A 20,068-nucleotide genomic window follows, 5' to 3' on the forward strand; every position below is an offset into this window, starting at 1 on the left:
ACCAATAAATTCACGCCTCGCGCACAATGTCTCGCGACAAGGGAATTACACTAGCACGTTTGGGCGCGTTGGGCGGCGTCCCGGTATAAAATCCTCCACCCGACCGGGCATCCGCCATTCTGGGGTTCGTTTAGAGGTAAGTTTCGGTAGTTTGTCGGTTAGAGGGTAAAATTTTATTGAGAGGTTTGGATTGGAAAACGGGTTAGGCATGGGTTTATTTGGGTTCCATGACTTGTATAAAGCGGCTGTGTGCGGCATTGGACGTGGAGGTGTTTGGGACAACAAAGATGGTAGTTTTGGGGTGTTTAAAAGCAACCCGTACTGATTACATCTTTCTCCTTTGTGTTCCTTTTATCCCAGGTTTGAGTTTTCTCGGAGAAAGACAGGCCGGCCACGAGGAAAAAAGAAACAAGCCGCAGCAACATCTAAGCCCTTGAAAGGATCCTGAGAGGGGGGAAAGGGAAAACAGCAGCCACCAGCCCAACCACTTGTGTCTTCTGCCCCTTCCCACCTATCTTGCCCACCCCACCAGCCCACGCTGCTTGGGACTTGAAATCTGTGGCCGAAGGACCGTCACCACATAACTTCAAAAATAATCAACCACCCTCCCTTCCCAAACCCACCCAAACTCACTTATCCAGCGTTTACTTTTTTGAATCCACTCAGAACTTTTTTTCTGCGACCCCCCCCTCCCTAAATGGAGTTGGGTGGGGGGGAAATGAATACTGAGTTGGCCTTTATTTTTTTAAGAGACTTTTTGATCCAATGAGGCCCCTCAAATAAGAGTTTTGGGTCCTGGTTGGTTGGTTTATTTTTTTCTCAAATTTTAACCCCCTCCCCCCTGAGCCCGAGGTGCTGACGTCGCAAAAAAATTGGATAGTAAGTGTCGAATTTTCAAAAACGAGCCTTGCAACAAGAAATCAACGTTTCCCTTTGTGAAACCAAAAATAATGAGAGGAAGAAATGAGACCATAGAACAAAATAGAGAACTGGAGAAAGGACCAAGCCGGTCACTTAATCTCCATTAAAAAGGGCCTTTGGGTCTAAACAGTCTTGTTCTCTCCTACCACCTACCTCTCCCCTGCCTGCTGAAGGCGAGGAGAGGGTGGAGGGAGAGCCAGAAAGGGAGGATTTTGATGGTTAACCCTTGGTAATCCAGCCAATTTCCAGACTGCCAAAGCCATAGTGTTTGCTTTTTATAAGGAGGAATGGTTACTTGCCTCCCGTGTAGCAGTCTTCAAAAGGGTTAATGAGCTCACATACAAAAGACGGTGGATCTCATGGCCCAGAAGTCCCACTTCTTTGTGTGTGAGACAAGCAGGGCGCCTTTCAATTTGCCAGATTAATGAGCAATCTGTACATAAAGATTGCAGGGTAAGGAGATGGGCCGAGAGAAATAGCTGGCTATGACTTTTAAGATGATTGTTAAATCCTCTCAATTTTTATGTAATATGCTTGGGGTATATTTGTGTGGTTAAAATAGGCGGCAATCTAGGAATAAAGATTGCAAGACACTTAATTCAGGGCAAAATATAATCCTAGTGCCAGTACATACAAGATAATAGTTGGGGAAGTAAATGTTTTGTAATTGTTGCAGCTTGCATAGGTTATTTAAAAGCAAAAGATTAACATTTTAACTTGATACTTTTTGAGGGGGTTGGAATTCAGTTAAGTAGAGGGTGGAAAGGTCGGGAAATGTGAAATTCAGGAGTATAATTTAAAAGCCATTTAGTGCAATTGAATGCTAGCTTTAAAAGATTTGTGTCGTTAAAAGGAATTTTTTTCTTCCCTGCTTCAATATGGCGACTTTCCTTGTCCTTTGTCTTCCAAGCGGTTTTGCAGGTTGTGTCTCCCATTTTTCTCTTGTCCTATCTCAACCCTATTTGTTGAGAGGGGTCCAAGTCCTCCCCCTTTGCCTTTATAGGGAGGATGGGGGTGGTCGATGGTAGGTTGAACCTTAATTGCAAACTCAATTCTTCCCCGCAGAAAATTGTTATATTTAATATTTTAATTGCTTTTATTTTCACAACGCTCTTACTCAAAATAGCTCAGAGACTTAAAGATGGGGGACTGGTTTTCGGGGTTTTTTTGGTTTTTTTTTGTTGTTTTGTTTTTTTTAACTAAGGGTGTTTTTTCATGTAATTAGCTACCGGCAGAGCTGGAATAGCTTTTTAAAGTTTTCTCCGTTACAAAATGGCGTCCCTGCTTCTTTGTTTTTCTTTTGCCGTCCAGAGCATAGGGCCGCCCTAGAAACTTGGTCAAGGGGGAGGAGCAGCACTGAAAGGTGATGTAATCAGCTTTCTTGTCTCTCCACCCTCTTTGAAACTCCACCCCTGAGCAAATGCCTCCTGGACTCCTATGCACGCAGCCAGGAAAAGACATGTTCCTTGTTTTCTTTAGAATTTTGTCTTTTATAGCCTTTATTTTAAAAAGGAAAAAGCTTAAAAGAATTAGGTCTTCAAGCTGTCCATCTCCTTGGGCAGCTCTAGTTTTTATATTTAACAGCCTGTTGCTTTTTTATTTTCACTTTTCACTCATCACAACCGCTTGCTTGGAAGTTTTCCCTGCTTCAGTTGCTAGGGGTCGAAAACCAGTTAAACCAACTATACCTTTAAGACGGGAAGCTTTTTGCGGGGGTGGGGGGGGTAAGCTTGTGTGTATTTATGTGTGTTGGGGGATACTGGGGAAAGACAAGGGCTTGTGAAGGTAATTTGAGACATGGGGTCTAATGACACTGAAATGTGCCATTTCTGCTCAGGAACCAGTCCTTGGGCCTCCTGCATTTGGTCACCTTGTATGGGGCGGGGGAAGGTGGGTATTTGAGGAATTTCTCCTAAGTCACCCTTATTCCCGCCTTAAGGTTTGGGGGCATACTCTTTGTATTCAGTGCTGTATCACGTTCTCCAGTTGCTTAGCTCCTGTACATTGGTGCTAGGATGAGAAGTGAATCTTTAGGAAAGGAGGCTGCAGTTGTAAACTCAAGGCAGGGGGAATCAAGCTACGGTTTCTGGTAAGCAAAACCTTTCTGGTATTACATTTCACAACCTTCATTTCTTTTTTCCCAAGAGCCACCTTTTTTTGAATTTCTTTTTCCTTACCTTCCAAAAGGAATTCCTTAAAAACATTAATGGGAGAATGTCTTCATTTCTCAATTCATGCAGTGCTATGGCAATTGGTGCATGTTCGAAGGCCATGCCCTATCTGAGAGTGGAATTGGGTATCCTGTCCCTTTCTTTCCTCCAACTTTTTCAAAGTCAAATCTGTCTGACTCTCCATATACTTTTCATTTTTTTTAAAGTCCTGCTTTGAAGCGTGGAGGTTCTAGGCAGAATGGGGGAGTCTTTTTGTATAGCTGCCCTGTGGTGACTTGGGTGAGACTTCAGGGATAATTTTCTACTGGGTATGGATTCTCAAATTATTAATCTGGATTGGATGGGAGGGACACTTCCACATGTCTACTGATGACAAGTTTTTTTATCTTTTAAGCAGTTTGCCCTGTGCCTCTGCAGCATACCTTCCTTGGGAGCTGAACATTCTGCCCACTGGGGTTCCTGATCTCTAGTGAGCAGGGGATTAATAAAGAAGATCTTCCATAACATGGGAGATGGGAAAAAAAAGTCTTCTAGGGAAACCAAATACATCCAGAAAACCTCGGAGAACCTGATCTTGTAGTTTTTGGCCAGAGTTCTATTCTGGGATCCTTTCCTATTGGGATGGGGTTGGAGGGAGTGGGGGTTTGAGTTTTACAAATAAGCTTTTGGGGAGATCATGGATCAAGTTTTAAAAATGACTGAGGGATAGGGGCTTACCACTCAGAAGAGAGGTACAACCTTTTGAATCATCTGAGACATAATTCAGTCTGCTGTTGAGTCGAATGAGGAAATGCCTGAAACAGGAAAGGAAGGAGAATGTAAGGAGTTGGGTACAAAACATTTTCATTTCCACAAGGGCTGAGGTCTCCAAGTTAAAGGGAAACTGACTCCTCCTTTATTAGAGGAGTATTTTTAAAAGGGCTCTGACTTGGTATAGAATTTTTGTCCTGAACCAATCCAGTTCTATTTTATTGGTGATAGGTATGGAATAACTTGAGCCAAGCTAAATATTTTTCACCCTATTGAACAACCCTCAAGTAAAACTCATTTTGGAGGCAGGAGTCAGTGCCGCTTGTGGACTTTAAAATTTGACCTCTGGTAAGAATAGGAGAAAACTGGCCAGTCAGTGCCTGTCAGCCACTAGGGTGGGTCTGCCTGCAGCATCCTCCGTGAGGCACGAACACCCAGGGCAGGACATGGTGGAGTCAGGCCGGGGCTTGCTCCTGTCTTTCCTTCTGTATGTTCTACATTCATGGAAATTAAAATATATCATGCCCAGGGTTGTTTTTGGCTCCAGAAATCTTCCTCGGCCTTCCAGTCCAGGCACCATGTGTGATGTTCTGACACTTGGCCACTGGTTCTTCCTGGTTAACTCACTTGCCTTCTCTCCTGGAGGCCTGTGCCAAGGATTTAGGCTCATTCCTTTCCACTTGAGTGCTTTGGGACTTCTTTCAAAATGTACTGACTTCGAAGGAAGGAAATCAGGTTGTCAAGACACTTGGGGACCTTAATTTAAAATGAGTCAAAGCCAATCTGCCTGTAGGAAAGCCATCATGAGAAAACCCACTTAACATTTTAATCACATGACTGGTGCTCATGAGATAAATTTAGTTTTGTTTATTTTCAAAATATAAATAGGAAAAGAATAGTGGAAAATGAATAACATTTCTACTGCTTTGTCTCGTAGCTTCTCTTGACTCTTCTGGCTTGTTATGAGTGGGAAAGAATAAGTCCCTGGTCCCATTCCCAGCAGAAGGCACTAGACAGAATTTAGCTTTATACTAATTTGTCTCTCCCCCACCCTCTTAAATGAAGGAACATTTGAGCTCAGGTGATAATTTTTTGAGTTTCTGAAGGAAGTAGGGGTGGCAGGCCTGTTGGCTTAGCTGGTAGTTGGGTATATAAATAGGAGTTCTCCAAAGTGATGTTTATTCAACTCTGGGTTTCAATCAGTGGAGTCAGCTGTATTTAGGGGGGCTGGTTTGAAGTGATGTTAGTTTAATGGAAGACTTTTTGTCAAGTTGTATATTACCTTGTTTGCTGATATGTATTTGGACTCGTTCATTTTTCAGTCTTCAATAGATGGGAAGTCTGTTCTATATATCTTTATCTTTATTGTTTCTATCTCTCTTTATAGTGTTTATATATTATAGTGTGTCTTACTACTTGGGAAAAATTCCTTTATCCCTGTGTCTATTTCTGTATAACAATCACCAGTTCAGTGGATTTGGCCCTCGGGGCTTCTAATCTTGCCTGGTATTCTGTCTACAGTGTTTTTCCCTCTGACTTCAGGTTCTACCTGTCCTTGGGGCTCTTCCAGGGTAGCAGTCACCGCATAGTTAAGCCAAATTTGCTCTGCATTTCTTAGTTCATCTCCTCCCTTTATTCAGCTTCAAGAACAAGCCTCCTCCCTGCTTCTGCCTTTTCTTGCCTGAGTTGTTAGGACCTAATGATTTAGAAATTAACTGACCTTTTTGTTGGGAGGACTAAAACGTTCAAATTGTTAACGGTTGTTCGTTTTTTGGTTTGAGAACAAATAGAATTAATAATTTCTTATAAAAAACCTGTTCTCTTTTCTGCACAAAATACTGTCACCTTTGTAAAACGCTGATGTTCCCACTCTTGTGCTGGTATAGTGTCTGTTAACTACTAGAAGCAGGATTGCAAGAGGTTTTCTCCTTGCCTCCTTCCTAACTACCCAGTATTAACCTTATTTCCCAAGTGCCGATACTACTGAGGTGCAATTCTCTCTTGGTTCTCAGAAGCCGCTGTTTAGCGGCATGGTGGATAAAAATACCAATCAGAACTATGTTGATTCTTAATACATTTCTGGAACTTGGGTTCTGGCCTAGAAATTGCTTCACATTGTCCCATAACAGCAGTTTAACTTTCAATTAACTCCTTTTCTAACCTTGTCTAAAGTAGCTACTTAAAATTTAATGGCATTTTTACAACTTCTAGCTTTATTCTTTTTGGCTCCATGTTTTCTAATCTCAGGCCTTTTTTGGGGATCTTGGTTGGTGATATGATTTGCGGGGCGCGGGGGATTAGGGGGTCAGATTTGCATCCTTGCTTTTGAAACCACAAACCAATGTTGCCGTTAACTTTGAAACAATAAAAACTTACGCAGTGTTTGGCTAGTGAGTGGCATTCTATTCAAGGTTTAGAAGGATCTGCTTGACTTCTTTGCATCCATTTGTCTCCATTTCTGGGAGCTACCCATGCCTCCCCTGGGGAGAGATTCTTTTTCAAATTTTGTTTCTTCTCTGTCACCTGTCACTTTAGCTGATTGTCTACTGGTGTAGGCAGAACATATCATGCCACTTGTAATTATGACTCTTAATAGGCTAAGATAAAAAGGAATGACTAATCTTAGGAGACATTTAGCTCAAGCAACCAAGATTGGCCCAGGTCTTACAAGTTACAGTTTTGTTTTGTTTTTTAAACGATATTTACCATCAAGGAAGAGACAGGACTTAACAATAAGCAAAAATGCCTTGGAGAGTTGAGCATTTTCTTACAGGAGTGTAAATCTTAATTCTAATACAATCTAAGGAAGTTCAGCTGTCCTAGGAAGGTTGTAATTGGGAGCGGGAGAGAGGTGCTGCTCCAGTCCTCCAACTGAATTTTTCCGTTCAGTCATGAGGAACACCATGCTTAACTGGCCAGGGCTATTTTCTCAGTGGCGACAATGATCTGTGTTGGTTTTTCTTGAAAGTGGTGAGTGTAGTTAAATATAGATTGAATAATTAGTCACTATATTTTGTCAAATGTAGAAGTAGAATATATTAGAAGGTATACTGGGACTCTCCTTGCCACCCATTTATTCTGTGGGTTTGTTTTGTCCTTTCATCTTAGAAACCTCGATCATGGGTTCAGGTCCCATAGACCCCAAAGAGCTTCTCAAGGGCCTGGATAGCTTCCTTAACCGAGATGGGGAAGTCAAGAGTGTGGATGGGATTTCCAAGATCTTCAGGTGAGTCCACTCTTCTTTGGGTTCCTTGTGAGAAGATGTTATATGTTGTGATACGGCTGTAATGAAGGCAGACAGGACCGAGTATTCCTGGAGCGGAAGGGGAAAATCAGTAAAGAAATAGGATTTAAATCCAATAATTTTATTTGTTTATTTATTTATTTTTTTTTATTTTTTTTAAGATTTTTTTTTTATTGGGGAAAGGGAACAGGACTTTTATTGGGGAACAGTGTGTACTTCCAGGCCTTTTTTCCAAGTCAAGTTGTTGTCCCATCAATCTTAGTTGTAGAGGGTGCCACAGCTTCAAATTGTCCTTTCAGTCTTAGTTGTGGAGGGCGCAGCTCAGCTCCAGGTCCAGGTGCCGTTTCTAGTTGCAGGGGGAACAGCCCACCATCCCTTGCGGGAGTTGAACCTGCAAACTTGTGGTTGAGAGGATGCGCTCCAACCAATTGAGCCATCCCGGAGCTCAGCAGCAGCTCAGCACAAGGTGCCGTGTTCAATCTTAGTTGCAGGGGGCGCTACCCACCATCCCTTGCAGGACTTGAAGAATTGAACTGGCAACCTTGTGGTTGAGAGCCCACTGGCCCACGTGGGAATAGAACCGGCAGCCTTTGGAGTTAGGATCATGGAGCTCTTACCGCCTGAGCCACCGGGCCGGCCCCAAATCCAATAATTTTAGAATAAGTGGTAGGACAAGATAATCTTGGTTCTTGGCCATAATGGATGTAGATATTTGGATAGCCACAGTCTCAAGGGAGTCACCTTTAGGAAGGCAGGCAGCGGGGAGTCAGGTGACAGCATTCTTTATGGTGTTTTGGGTCATGTTCGAACATACCGAAACTAATTTTCCTTCCAGGATGCTGAAGTGTCCCGGGGAAGCAAATGACTAACCAGTCCTGAACAGGGTACTAAGGGTTGGTTGTTGAGGGTTAGGGCTCCTCACCTGGAATCAGAATCAAATGAGTCCTGTGTATTCGAAGCAGTGATGCTCACCTCCCAGATCAGAGACTTCAGTGTCTCCTCAGTTCTCCGTCTTTCTGTGGGTTTCCATTTCACTCTGATTCCATCCCATCCTCCTGAAGGCCCAGGTGACCCTCCTACTGTGGAGCAAAGTCCCAAGTCATCAGGGATCTCCAGACACTCCCACAGATGGAGACTGCTGCTGAAAGAGGCAGTCTGGCTGCTCTGTTCTAACCTAACCTCTCTCTTACAGTCTGATGAAGGAAGCACGAAAGATGGTGAGTCGATGCACTTACTTGAACATTCTCCTGCAGACCCGTTCACCAGAAATATTGGTCAAGTAAGTGGGAATTCGGGTGGCTGGGATGGGAAGAGGTAGTTAGAAGGTGGGGAAGGTGAGGCAGAGGGTTCCTGGGTTGTTGATGGGGAACTGAGAGTGGGATGTGGTATTTCTAAAACATAGGAGGACATTACAGATTCTCCTCCTGCCTGCCTACAGGTTTATTGACGTTGGTGGCTACAAACTTCTTAACAATTGGTTGACGTATTCAAAGACAACCAACAACATTCCCCTTTTGCAGCAAATTCTCCTGACCCTGCAGCATCTACCACTCACCGTGGACCATCTCAAGCAGGTACCTTCAGTCTTTACCATCCAAGTGCGTCCTTTCTGGTTTAGTGTAACAGATGAAAAACTCACATTGACTGATGGGGCTGTGATCTTAGCCTGTGAAGGAGTATGGTAGGAAAAATAGGAATTTGGAATAAGAAGACTTGGTACAAATCTATCTCCTTTAATAGGTGTGTGGTTTGAGGCACTTCATATATCTGAGCCCCAGTTTTTTCATCTATAAAATGGGAATAATTGTACCTACCTAACTGGATTGTTCTAAAGATTAAGTAAGACTATATCTACAAAGGTTTTGTAAAGTGTAAAGTACAGTGTTAGTTTTAGTTGCTGTTAAAGGACTATCAAGACACCGTGAGTGAGTTTGGGGGGTTGTGAGCTCCGAGTGGACTTCTTGTCCTTCTGGCATTTACCTTTCTGCTTCTCCTTGTCTCTCGTAGAACAACACAGCCAAACTGGTGAAGCAACTGAGCAAGTCGAGTGAGGATGAAGGTAGGGGCCAGTCCTTCCTCTCTGTCCTGGGCCTGCCTCCATCACTTCCACTTAGTTCTCTTTGTTTCTCTCCCCATCCTTGGATTGTACCTTTCTTTTTCTTCCTACCTCTCCTTGCTTTTCTTTTTCTTTTAAAAATATAGTTCCTCTAACCTGTCCCCTCTCTCCTACTCTCAATTCCGAATGGGATTTATCCATTTCTCTCCTAATGAGTGTAAGACAAGGTCCCATACTTTAACTAGATGCTGATTCTTAAGATCTCTTGGTGTAAAAGTCAGACACTTAAAATTCTTTGGAGGAAATAGTGTCATCCTAGAGTGTCTCATTATCACTGACTTCCTTTTTTCTGAATAAACACCACATATTCTGGGACCTTCGATGTCTACTCTGCTAATAACAGAGGTACTAGTCCTACTAATAGATGCCTTCCTGAAGGGCCTGGGCAGAGTCCGACTCCTGGAGTATATTATAGCTTTGATAGCAACAGATTCTTTCCTTTTCTAGGACGAAGGGTGTCGGACCTCTTGGCGAAGGCCAGACAGTTCTGCCTTGAAGGTAGAGCCTGGCTCCTGAAATCACAACCTTTTCTTTAGAGCAGAAAAGGGTTTGTACCCAAGGGCTAAATATCCAAAGATTTTACACCCAAGGTATAAATCAGGAGCACAAGGCACTAGTATCCAGCAGGTGAACAGTATTGTAGCAGAGCTTGAGCCCCTCGTCAGAGTTCAGGTTTGCTCTTTTTGTAAGGGAATGGTGTGCTAGGTCCTTTGGGAAAGAGACTTTCGCCGTTTGGTGTGGGGGGAGCATCTAGGCCTGGGTGAGCCTATCTGAAGGTCCATTAGCTGTAGAAGAAAACAATGGGAACACTTTCTGAGATACAGGATTTAACTCACAGTATAGTTTAAGTGAGAAACATTCCCGAACTTCCCATTCCTTTGTTGTATTAATGCCAAGTTTTTAGGTCCTTTTTGATACAGGCACTTCACTATTTTTGCAACATGTCAATGTATCTTTAATATAGTATAACATGTAACACAGAAGAGCCCATTAAATCATTGCCCATCTTTTGTTTCTTCACTGTCAGGTTGATTGTTCCCTGTTTTCCAGCTGGCTCAGTTATGCTGCCTTCTTTGAATATAGATTTAATTATTACTCTGTGCTTCCTTTAGATGCTGAAATTTGTACGTTCCTTATTGACTGTAGTAAAGTCTCACTGGACCATAGTATCTATTGCTCCAAAAAGGTTTTAGAGTATCCCTGCATTGGGGATGCATTGGGGTTCACGTTGCCTTAGATACAGAAATTGCCAGTTGTGTGACTTTTGAAAAGTTAGGTTTTCATGTTTTACAACAACCTGTTATTAAATGAGTCTGTAAGTGGCAAGAGGTGCCAAAGGTAAGAGATGTCATTTGCCAAGTACAAAAGGAAAGAGCTACAAAGTTACTTTTTTTCATATATTTAGAAACAAATTTTATTCTTTACCTTTAAATTCTCTGATCGCTTTTTTCTCTCGATAAACTCTGCTACCCAAACTTACTCTGTTTTTAAGCTCTTTTAATCTTTTCTACATTTAATTGATTTTTTTAAAGCCATCCCTAGTAGCATTCTAGGAAAAAAAGTGCCTAGGAAATCTTTTTTAAGATGACTCTAAATCTGCTTCCTTGAAACTCGCATTAAATTTGCCGTTAGGACAACACAGAATAATACAGTTTCTTTTAAAATCTGATTTTAGTTTCTGTTCTTTTAACATTTGGTTAGGGGAAGAGCCAGAGGTGCTGGGTTCGTTCTGCCCCTTCTAGCTTTGGTAACTAATCTCTATGCTTGTGTGTCTGTGAAAGAAGATTAAAATCTTTGGGTTATTGTAACAATGACATGAGATGTATGTGAAGCAATAGATGTAGATTTACAGCGTACTCTGTAATGATCAAACCTCTCTATTTTCTGTTACTGGGAGAATAATAGTTTAAATTATATGGGGATTTCCCCTTTCTCTCACCTACAGAACTCCGGAAATTGGCCTCAGTCCTCGTCAGCGACTGGATGGCTGTCATCCGTTCCCAGAGTAGTACCCAGCCTGCTGGTAAGCTCCCAAGTCCCAGCCCTTGGATTTCTTTCCCACTGGGGCAAAAAAAATGTGGCCTTCAGTGCCGTCAGCCTCATGAAATCTTTTTCTGCTTTGTTTTCCCACAACAGAGAAAGATAAGAAAAAACGAAAGGAAGAGGGAAAGGGTCGAACCACCCCTCCTGAGCGACCTTTAACTGAAGTGAAGACTGAGCCCCGGGCTGAGGAGGCCCCGGAGAAGAAAAAGGAGAAGCCCAAGTCTCTTCGAACCACAGCACCCAGTCACGCCAAGTTCCGTTCCACTGGTAAGGCTGTTGGCCGGCCCAGGTCCGTGTGGTGGAATAGCTGGATATGTGACATGGTAAAAGAGGGAAGATTGGGTGAGAGGTTTTACAAGGCTAGGTGACCAGAGAGGAACAGCCAGGAAGGTGGGTGTGAGTTGAGCCCCATACCGTGTCTCTTCCCCAGGACTAGAGCTGGAGACCCCGTCTCTGGTACCTGTGAAGAAGAACGCCAGTGCTGTCCTGGTTTCTGACAAGTACAACCTTAAGCCCATCCCCCTCAAGCGGCAGAGGTGCGTGCTGGGTTTCCATGGGCTGGTCTGAGGACAGGAGGAAGAGTGAGTGGGCAATGCTGACAGTTCCTCTTCTAACAGCTCAGCAGCTGCTCCAGGAGATGTGGTGCCCCCTGCAGAGAAGAAATACAAGCCCCTCAATACAACACCTAACGCCACCAAAGAGATCAAAGTGAAGATCATCCCGCCACAGCGTGAGTCTGAAGTGCGGGAATGTGCTTTGATTGGGAGCAAACTCCTCCTGGGAATGAGTATGTGGGAGCATTCCTTCTCTCCATCATCTTCCTCCATTTTCCTTTGATTTCTTAGTGTCTTAACCCTTTTGCCTCCACGGTCAGGTGTGTATCCAAATGAATATTTCCATCTGCTGACTGCATGTGAAACTTCCAGAAAGGAAGTTTAGGAAAGCAGTTGTACATTGTCTATATTTTTGTTTTTCAAGAATGAATAACAATAGGAAGTTTTTATAGGTAAAAATAATGTCATTTATAAACAAAGCAGCTCAAATTGTTATTAAATGCATAAAATAGGCAAAATATCAATTTTTTGTTTTTTGTGGATTTCTGACACATTTTGGGGGAAAAAAACTTGAAATCAATTAACGCAGCAAAAGAGTTAGTTTTTGCACCTCTGAAACTCTCCTTTCCTAGGATTACTTAGGAGTAATTTTAGAGATGAGCTGGGAGGTGTGTTCTTCAGTGACTGGTTAGGGCGCTCCTGGCTGGCAGCGTAATCTGTCATGTCCACAGCACCTGGCTTTGTCACTTACCTGAGCTCTGATTCATATCCAAAGCCACGGTTTGCCTGCCTGCCTTTAATAGAAAGAGAACACTATCCAGAATTTCTTGTGTAAATCATACTGTCTATGTTTCCTGCTCACCTTGTTCTGATTGTCTCCTCAGTTGAAACAGGGTCTCCATGGACCCATTTTTTTGTCCAGACTTTACTTATAGGACTGGGATCGTGAAGGAGGTCTGATCATTCCATTTTACGCTTTTTCCTTTTGTAGCTATGGAGGGCCTGGGCTTTCTGGATGCGCTCAATTCAGCCCCTGTTCCAGGCATCAAAATTAAGAAGAAGAAGAAGGTGCTGTCACCTACAGCTGCCAAGGTATGGGCCCTGAGCGGTCGGTGTCATGACAAGGCTGTGAAGGTGAAGTTGGAGGAAGGGCCCCGCTCAGGGGACTGCTTGGGGAGGACGAGGGGTTTGCCTCAGGTGTAGACGGGGGCGGTGGGCAGCGTCAGAGACAGAGCTTCATTGTTAGTAACTGTTGGGGGACCCTACCTAGGACGCTGGACTGATTGCCTTGCCTTGGCTTTGGCTTTCCTGTCAGCTCAGTAACTTCTTTTCTTTCACAATAGCCAAGCCCATTTGAAGGGAAAACAAGCACAGAACCAAGCACAGCCAAACCTTCTTCCCCAGAGCCAGCACCTCCTGAGGTTATGGACACGGAACGTCCAGGGACCCCAGTTCCCCCTGTGGAAGTCCCAGAGCTCATGGATACAGGTAAGGATAGAAAGTGGTTCAGGTTTGGGGGTTTTCTGAAAGGCAGGACCTGGGTCTGAAATGTCTTCCACTTACAGCCTCTCTGGAGCCAGGAGCTCTGGATGCTAAGCCGGTGGAGAGTCCCGGGGATCCCAGCCAGCTGACCCGGAAAGGCAGGAAGAGGAAAACTGTGACGTGGCCTGAGGAGGGCAAACTGAGAGAGTATTTCTATTTTGAACTGGATGAAACTGAACGAGGTTAGAGGTCAAGTTTCCTATATAATAGGTGGGTGTAGAGCATTTAAAAAGGAAATGGTTGTGCTTACGTTGTTCCCCTTGCTTTCTTCCTCCTTGCCGGTAGTAAATGTGAATAAGATCAAGGACTTCGGGGAGGCAGCTAAGCGAGAGATCTTGTCAGACCGACATGCATTCGAGACAGCCCGGCGTCTGAGCCACGACAACATGGAGGAAAAGGTGCCCTGGGTGTGCCCCCGGCCCCTGGTTCTGCCCTCTCCTCTTGTCAGCCCTGGAAGCAACAGCCAGGAGCGATACATCCAGGCAGAGCGGGAGAAAGGAATCCTTCAGGAGCTCTTCCTGAACAAGGAAAGGTGAGCAGAACAGGTCCCTGCCCTGGGGTGCTGAGTACTAGGACCCCTGAGGGCATCACGCCCTGGGGTAATTAGAGGGTGGGGGGTAGGAGAAATTTGAGGGCCTGAATAAATCATTTGACTCTTGTTCTGTTTTTCATCCCCTGGGCATTGCTGGTAGTCCTCACGAGCCTGATCCTGAGCCCTACGAACCTATACCCCCGAAGCTCATCCCCCTAGATGAGGTGCGTGAGTGTGATATGGTGGTCGGGGCCAGGGTGACCGATGGGGGTGCAGCTGTCAGGTGAGACTCACTTCAGGCTGTAGTCAGTCCTCGTTGTTCTCTTCTGCTTTCAGGAGTGTTCCATGGATGAGACCCCGTATGTTGAAACCCTGGAGCCTGGAGAGGCCGGTGGCTCACCTGATGGGACAGGTGGCTCCAAGTTGCCTCCTGTTCTGGCCAATCTTATGGGCAGCATGGGTGCTGGGAAGAGCCCCCAGGGTCCTGGAGGAGGCGGCATCAATGTCCAGGAGATCCTCACCTCCATCATGGTACGAGCCCTCCTTCCTCTTTCCACTTTCTCAGGGGCTTCACTGCTCTTGGCCCCAGTCGTCCTCATCTTCCCAGTACCTCCCCTATGGCTCTCCGTTTCTCTGCTGCTGGTTACCGTTGCTCTCTGTTGACCTGGCCCCCCATTGACCTTGCCTCATAGGGTAGCCCAAATAGTCATCCTTCAGAGGAGCTGCTGAAGCAACCAGACTATTCAGACAAGATTAAGCAGATGCTAGGTAAACATCAGGGCCAACCCAGGGTTGGGGGAAGCCTGCAGTGGAGTTGGGGAAATCAGGGGAACTGCCGCTCAGTGGCCGGACTTGGGAGGGCCAGACTTGGCTAGACCAAGAGAGCATTGCTCTGCCAGGCTGGATTTCGAGGGTCAGTTGGGCATACATATGTGAGAAGGCAGGTCACTCTTCTAGAATCCTCTTGCTGACTGACTCCTGTTTTCATTAACAGTGCCACATGGACTCTTAGGCCCTGGTCCAATAGCCAATGGTTTCCCACCAGCGGGCCCTGGGGGCCCCAAGGGCATGCAGCACTTCCCCCCTGGCCCTGGGGGACCTATGCCAGGTAGGTGGTGAGTGAAGTTGGCCTGGTAATAATATAGGAGTGACCAAAAGATAGGAGGTGGTTTAGGGTGGGAGATGGCAGCTCCTGAGTGTAAAAGGTAGCTAATACTGTCTCCCTTTTTTTCCCAACAGGTCCCCATGGAGGCCCTGGGGGCCCCGGTGGGCCAGTGGGTCCACGTCTCCTGGGTCCCCCTCCCCCTCCCCGGGGGGGTGATCCCTTCTGGGATGGCCCTGGTGACCCCATGCGGGGTGGCCCAATGAGGGGGGGTCCAGGACCAGGTCCTGGACCATACCATAGAGGTCGTGGTAGCCGAGGAGGAAACGAACCTCCACCTCCTCCTCCTCCATTTCGAGGAGCCAGAGGAGGTCGCACTGGAGGAGGACCCCCGAATGGACGAGGGGGCCCTGGTGGGGGCATGGTTGGAGGTGGTGGGCATCGTCCCCACGAAGGCCCTGGTGGGGGCATGAGCAGCAGCAGTGGACATCGCCCCCATGAAGGCCCTGGCGGTAGCATGGGAGGGGGCCATCGTCCCCACGAAGGTCCTGGTGGTGGCATGGGCGGTGGCAGTGGCCATCGTCCTCACGAAGGCCCCAGCAGTGGCATGGGTGGAGGCAGTGGACATCGCCCCCATGAAGGTCCTGGACATGGGGGCCCCCATGGCCACCGGCCTCATGATGTCCCTGGTCACCGAGGCCATGACCATCGAGGACCGCCGCCTCATGAACACCGTGGCCATGACGGCCCTGGCCACGGAGGAGGGGGCCACCGAGGGCACGATGGAGGCCATAGCCACGCAGGAGGTGAGGATGGCTTGTGTTGTCCCATACATGTTTCTGGGGAGTGTCACTACCACTCACTATGCCAGGCAGAACATGAGGTGACCTGTTCACAGCATGCGTGGCTGTTCCTACCCTTTGCTCTTTCCCCAAATCCCTAAGACTATGTCTCTCTGAAAGACAGTTCTCAGGCTGCCATGGACTTGGGAATGGGTGAGGCTGGCATTGACCTCTTAGCCACTTCCTGTCTGACCATTCCACTCTCTTTTCCACAGACATGTCGAACCGCCCTGTTTGCCGACACTTCATGATGAAGGGCAACTGCCGCTATGAGAACAACTGTGCCTTCTACCACCCGGGTGTCAATGGCCCCCCCCTGCCCTAGGGACCAGCTGCCTGCCCCACCCACACCCCTGTGGACTGCAGCCTTGCTCCTTCCACCGTTATGGCTTCTGTGAGGCCCATTCCCTTCCCCAGCCGAGGAGGAGCCGGCCCCCTTCCCACCTGCTTGGGTTCTGGGGGCTCCTGCTCACTGGTGCCCATTGCTGTACATACTCTCCTCCAGTCTGGGGGGACAGAGACTGCACACGTCTGTACCCTGGACTGCGGAAGAGGAGACCCAGTCGGCTTCACTTTTTGAGGAGATTTGCCCTGTAACCCCAAGCCCTTTCCAGTATTCCCTTGAATGCCTGAGCCCCTAAAGCTGGTTGTCCTGGAGAACACCTCCACCTCCCATTGCGGGTCCTCCACATACACGGAACTGACATGTGATCAGCTGCACTTAGGAAATCACCCCAGCCAAGTTCATTATTCCTCATGGGGTGGGGAGAGCGTAAAAGGGGTATTGTGTATCCCACTGCACTGAAAGGGCTCAACCAGGCGGGTTTGAGTTCTGGAACACGTCCCCACCCCTGCCCAACACAGGCTTTACACATTCTGAGTTCTTTTGCAAGTAAGACTTGGCAACCTTCTGGGAACCCCTGAGTCTGCCTCGGGGCTGTGCTGGGCTCAGTGATGGCACGTTCACATTTGCATCCAATGAAGGTTTTAGCTGGCGTGGCTGAGGCTGCGCTGGTCCACCCTTGCAAATGGCTCCTTCTGGAAACTTGAGTGAGACCAGCACTTCATTAGCTGAAGCCCAGCTTGCTGGGCCTGACCGTCACTACATGCACTGCCTTTGGGGTTAGTGTGCCTCCTCCGCCCACGAGGGACCCTGTCGGTGTGAGGCCTCCAGCTCCCTTGCTGTCAGCCACCTGTGAATCCCACCAGGTGCCTTCCTGGGGGCGTTCAACAAGGCGACTGGCCCTTTCCCAGCCCTGTCCTTCACCTGTCTGGGCGTCAGTTGTTTTCTGTGAAAACAGGATTGGTGGGTTTTGTGCAGGGTCTTGGGTTAGAGCCACAATGGATTTGAGGATGAGTATTTTTTCTTTTGGTTTTGTATATTTTGTACATTAATAATAAACAGTGGAAAGAGAAGCAGCTTATTTAACCCCTGGTGTGTTTGGACTTGTTAAAAACAACTCAGCCATGATCAGCTGTTTTAGGTACATTAATACAAACCTTTGTGGAGTGTTTCTCAGTCCTTGAGGAGCTAACTTATACCTTCAAGTCAGTGTTGGTACTGAGAGAAGGTGAGGTGGGTGCTCTAAATCACTGTGGGTACACACAAGTCCCACGGGTCAGAGTCCTTGAGCAAGCCGAGGGGCCTCGGTGTACCATGAAGGTCCACGGAGCTGCGGACCTTGGTATGAGGGCACAGCGATTCAGTAGGACCTGCCTGACCTGCCGACTTGCTTCGGGAAGGAGTTTCCGTGGGTGTGGGTGTGCGGAGAGCAGGGAGAGGGCTGACGGAAAAGGCCAAAAGCAGGAAAACTCCCCTAAGTGGCTCCCCTAAGGGCAGTTCCAGGGGAGAAAGGAAGCAAGAAAACAGAGTGCAGACTGCTCTCCCTAAACAGTAGCTCTGCAGAGTCAGAGGAAAAGGCCTGTGGCTAGGAGATGGAGGGTCCAGGTAAGGTGGTTTTTAGTGTTTTTTTTTTAAGATTTATTTTTATTGGGGAAGGGAAACAGGACTTGATTGGGGAACAGTGTGTTTTTCCCAGGACCCATCAGCTCTAAATCAAGTTGTTGCCCTTTCAGTCTTAGTTGCGGAGGGCGCAGCTCAGCTCCAGGTCCAGTTGCTGTTGTTCAATCTTAGTTGCAGGGAGCGCAGCCCACCATCCCTGTGGGAGTCGAACCGGCAACCCTGTGGCCCAGAACGCACGCTCTCACCAACTGAGCCACCTGCCCACCTGTTTTTAGTTCTTAAGGACAGGTATTAAATTGAGGGCCTAGTTGATGGAGTAAGATTCCTAGGAAGACAGGAGGTTTTGGAGAATAGAACATGGAGGGGTAGAATTTAAATAGGAAGTTCTGCTATTCTTGAAACTAGAAATCAGGAGTATATTACATTTTGGGGGGAGAGGGAGGATGGGTATATTGTGTGGGTCGAGAATAATGGCATTCAACCTCTTAGGGTTCATCAGAGCCATCTGAAGGGCCTGTTAAAACACAGATGGCGGGTCGGATCCAGCCAATTGCCCGATTCAGGAGGTCTGCGATGGATCCCAGATTGTGCATTTCTAACAAGTTCCCTGTTGCGGATCTGGAAAACGCTGATGTCACTGCCCTACAACACGTTTCTTGGCTGTTATTATTTCTAGGATTGGCCACATGAGGGCAACAACTTGCTAAATTTCACAGGCCGCCTTTACATTTAGTAAGTCCAATGGGGCTGATTTTGTCGTCCCTTGCCTAGTCTCAGGAGGGACTTCAGTCAGCCTGCTGTAGCTCTGTGCACTTAGGAGAGGACCTGAGAAGAGGTATAATGTCAAGGCCAAGGTCAGAGAGGAAATACCAGTGAAGTATCAGCTCAAGTGAAAAAACAGTGTTTCTTTCCTCCTGGTTCCATCTGTTGCCTGCTTTTCAAACCTCTTTCCCTCTGTCTCCCGGCAACAGGCCACAAGAACCATTAAAGAGAGCTTCAAGTTTTTTCTATTTTAAGTTAAAAATGAGTTCAGCCATTTTTCTTTCAAATGCTCCATGAAAATCCAAAGTAACCTGTTATCTTAAAATTTTATCTTGGTGGGGCAGGGAGAAAGAGGGTAAAAGCACCTCATCCGTTTCACCATATTCACTGACTGACCGATTTCTGTTGTTTCATGAAGCCCCCACAGGCTCTTCTGCAGCCCTCTCCCCCCCACCCCCACTGTTTCAGTCGGTCTGTTCTTTTCTGCTTCCATTCCCACCCCCACACAAAACAGCATTTCAACTTTTTATGTTCTCTGTCATCTGCTTGGTTCCTTCCCCACCTTCAGACCTTGGCTTTAATGTTACTTCCTCCAAGAAGGCTCCCCTAATCAGTCCATCTAAAAGTGACTCCTATCCCCCCACCTCCACCCCGCCTTCCCTCCTAGCATTGGTGTTCCAAAGGCACCACTCAGCTCCTATCCCTGCTTCTACCATATTTCCCCAAAAATAAGACCTAACCAGAAAATAAGCCCTAGCATGACTTTTTCAGGATGCTCGTAATATAAAATAAGCCCTACGGTATGTCCCTGAAAGTAAGACCGGCTCTTATATTAATTTTTGCTTCAAAAGACGCATTAGGTGGAGTTTATCTCAGTCTTGTGTTGATTTCTTGGGTGTAACTCTGGTGAAGAATGAAATTGCCAAAACATAGGTAATATAAGGAAAAGATCCGGGACTTGAAATATCCACTGTCTTGGCAGTCATTTTCCCAGTGGTTGAGCTTAATTATGAACTTCAAAATAATGTTTTATACTTAATTTTAAGAGCTTTATATATTAAAAATATAGCTTGTTCTGTGTTCACATAAATGGTGCTGAAATATGGTACCCCTTGCACAGTAACTATTCTGAGTATTTTGAAACGGGAACAAAACCAAGATGACTGTTTACTGAGTTCCCTTCTCGTTTCCCTTGCTTTTATAAAAATGTTTGGTATTGTCAGCAGCTTCTAACTTTCTGTATTGTGATTTTGAAGAGGAAACCTCGGTGGACGCCCTGGGGGTGGTGTCCCCCCCACCAGCAGTCCAGGCTGGGAAGGGAGAACAGCAGGGAACACACCTTGTGAACCTGGCCCTGCTCCTCTTGGCTTGTTCAGCCCAGTCTCCTCTGTTTACACTGTAGCATGTCAACATTTGTCACAAAATTCCGCTGCTCTGGAAAACATGACCCTTGCTTCCCACCTGTGTCTGCAGCCTGATGCCTGGCTGGGGAGGTGGGTGGTGGGGGAGGCAGGGATGGAGTTCCC

The 20,068-nt window shown here is 46.5% G+C and overlaps 1 protein-coding gene across 2 annotated transcripts; it reads left to right on the forward strand.

Annotated features, from left to right (window-relative positions):
• The first annotated feature begins 104 nt into the window (after positions 1-104).
• Positions 105-17,246, forward strand: PPP1R10 (protein phosphatase 1 regulatory subunit 10). Of its 2 annotated transcripts, none has more exons than XM_081044075.1 (20): positions 105-136; positions 361-879; positions 6,951-7,068; positions 8,279-8,365; positions 8,525-8,660; positions 9,094-9,145; positions 11,148-11,225; positions 11,339-11,512; positions 11,676-11,781; positions 11,863-11,975; positions 12,791-12,891; positions 13,143-13,287; positions 13,365-13,523; positions 13,627-13,873; positions 14,034-14,097; positions 14,210-14,404; positions 14,566-14,641; positions 14,868-14,981; positions 15,113-15,781; positions 16,033-17,246. In XM_081044075.1, exons 3-20 carry the CDS (start codon positions 6,962-6,964, stop codon positions 16,140-16,142), a joined length of 2,733 nt encoding a protein of 910 aa, XP_080900201.1. In that variant the 5' UTR covers positions 105-136; positions 361-879; positions 6,951-6,961; the 3' UTR covers positions 16,143-17,246. The 2 variants fall into 2 exon arrangements, with proteins under 2 accessions (XP_080900201.1, XP_080900202.1); XM_081044076.1 differs by having other exon boundaries at positions 8,607-8,660.
• The last annotated feature ends 2,822 nt before the right edge of the window (positions 17,247-20,068 follow it).

This window comes from Rhinolophus hipposideros (assembly GCF_964194185.1).
Source record: "Rhinolophus hipposideros genome assembly, chromosome: 3".
NCBI lineage: Eukaryota > Metazoa > Chordata > Mammalia > Chiroptera > Rhinolophidae > Rhinolophus > Rhinolophus hipposideros.

What these genes read in the sequence shown, in the direction of transcription:
- PPP1R10 (XM_081044075.1), top strand. Translation starts at nt 6,962, where the DNA reads ATGGGTTCAGGTCCCATAGACCCCAAAGAGCTTCTCAAGGGCCTGGAT. An exon ending in ACTGGATGAAACTGAACGAG is followed by an intron (nt 13,524 to 13,626) that starts GTTAGAGGTCAA and finishes CCTTGCCGGTAG; the next exon opens with TAAATGTGAATAAGATCAAG. An exon ending in CTCTTCCTGAACAAGGAAAG is followed by an intron (nt 13,874 to 14,033) that starts GTGAGCAGAACA and finishes CATTGCTGGTAG; the next exon opens with TCCTCACGAGCCTGATCCTG.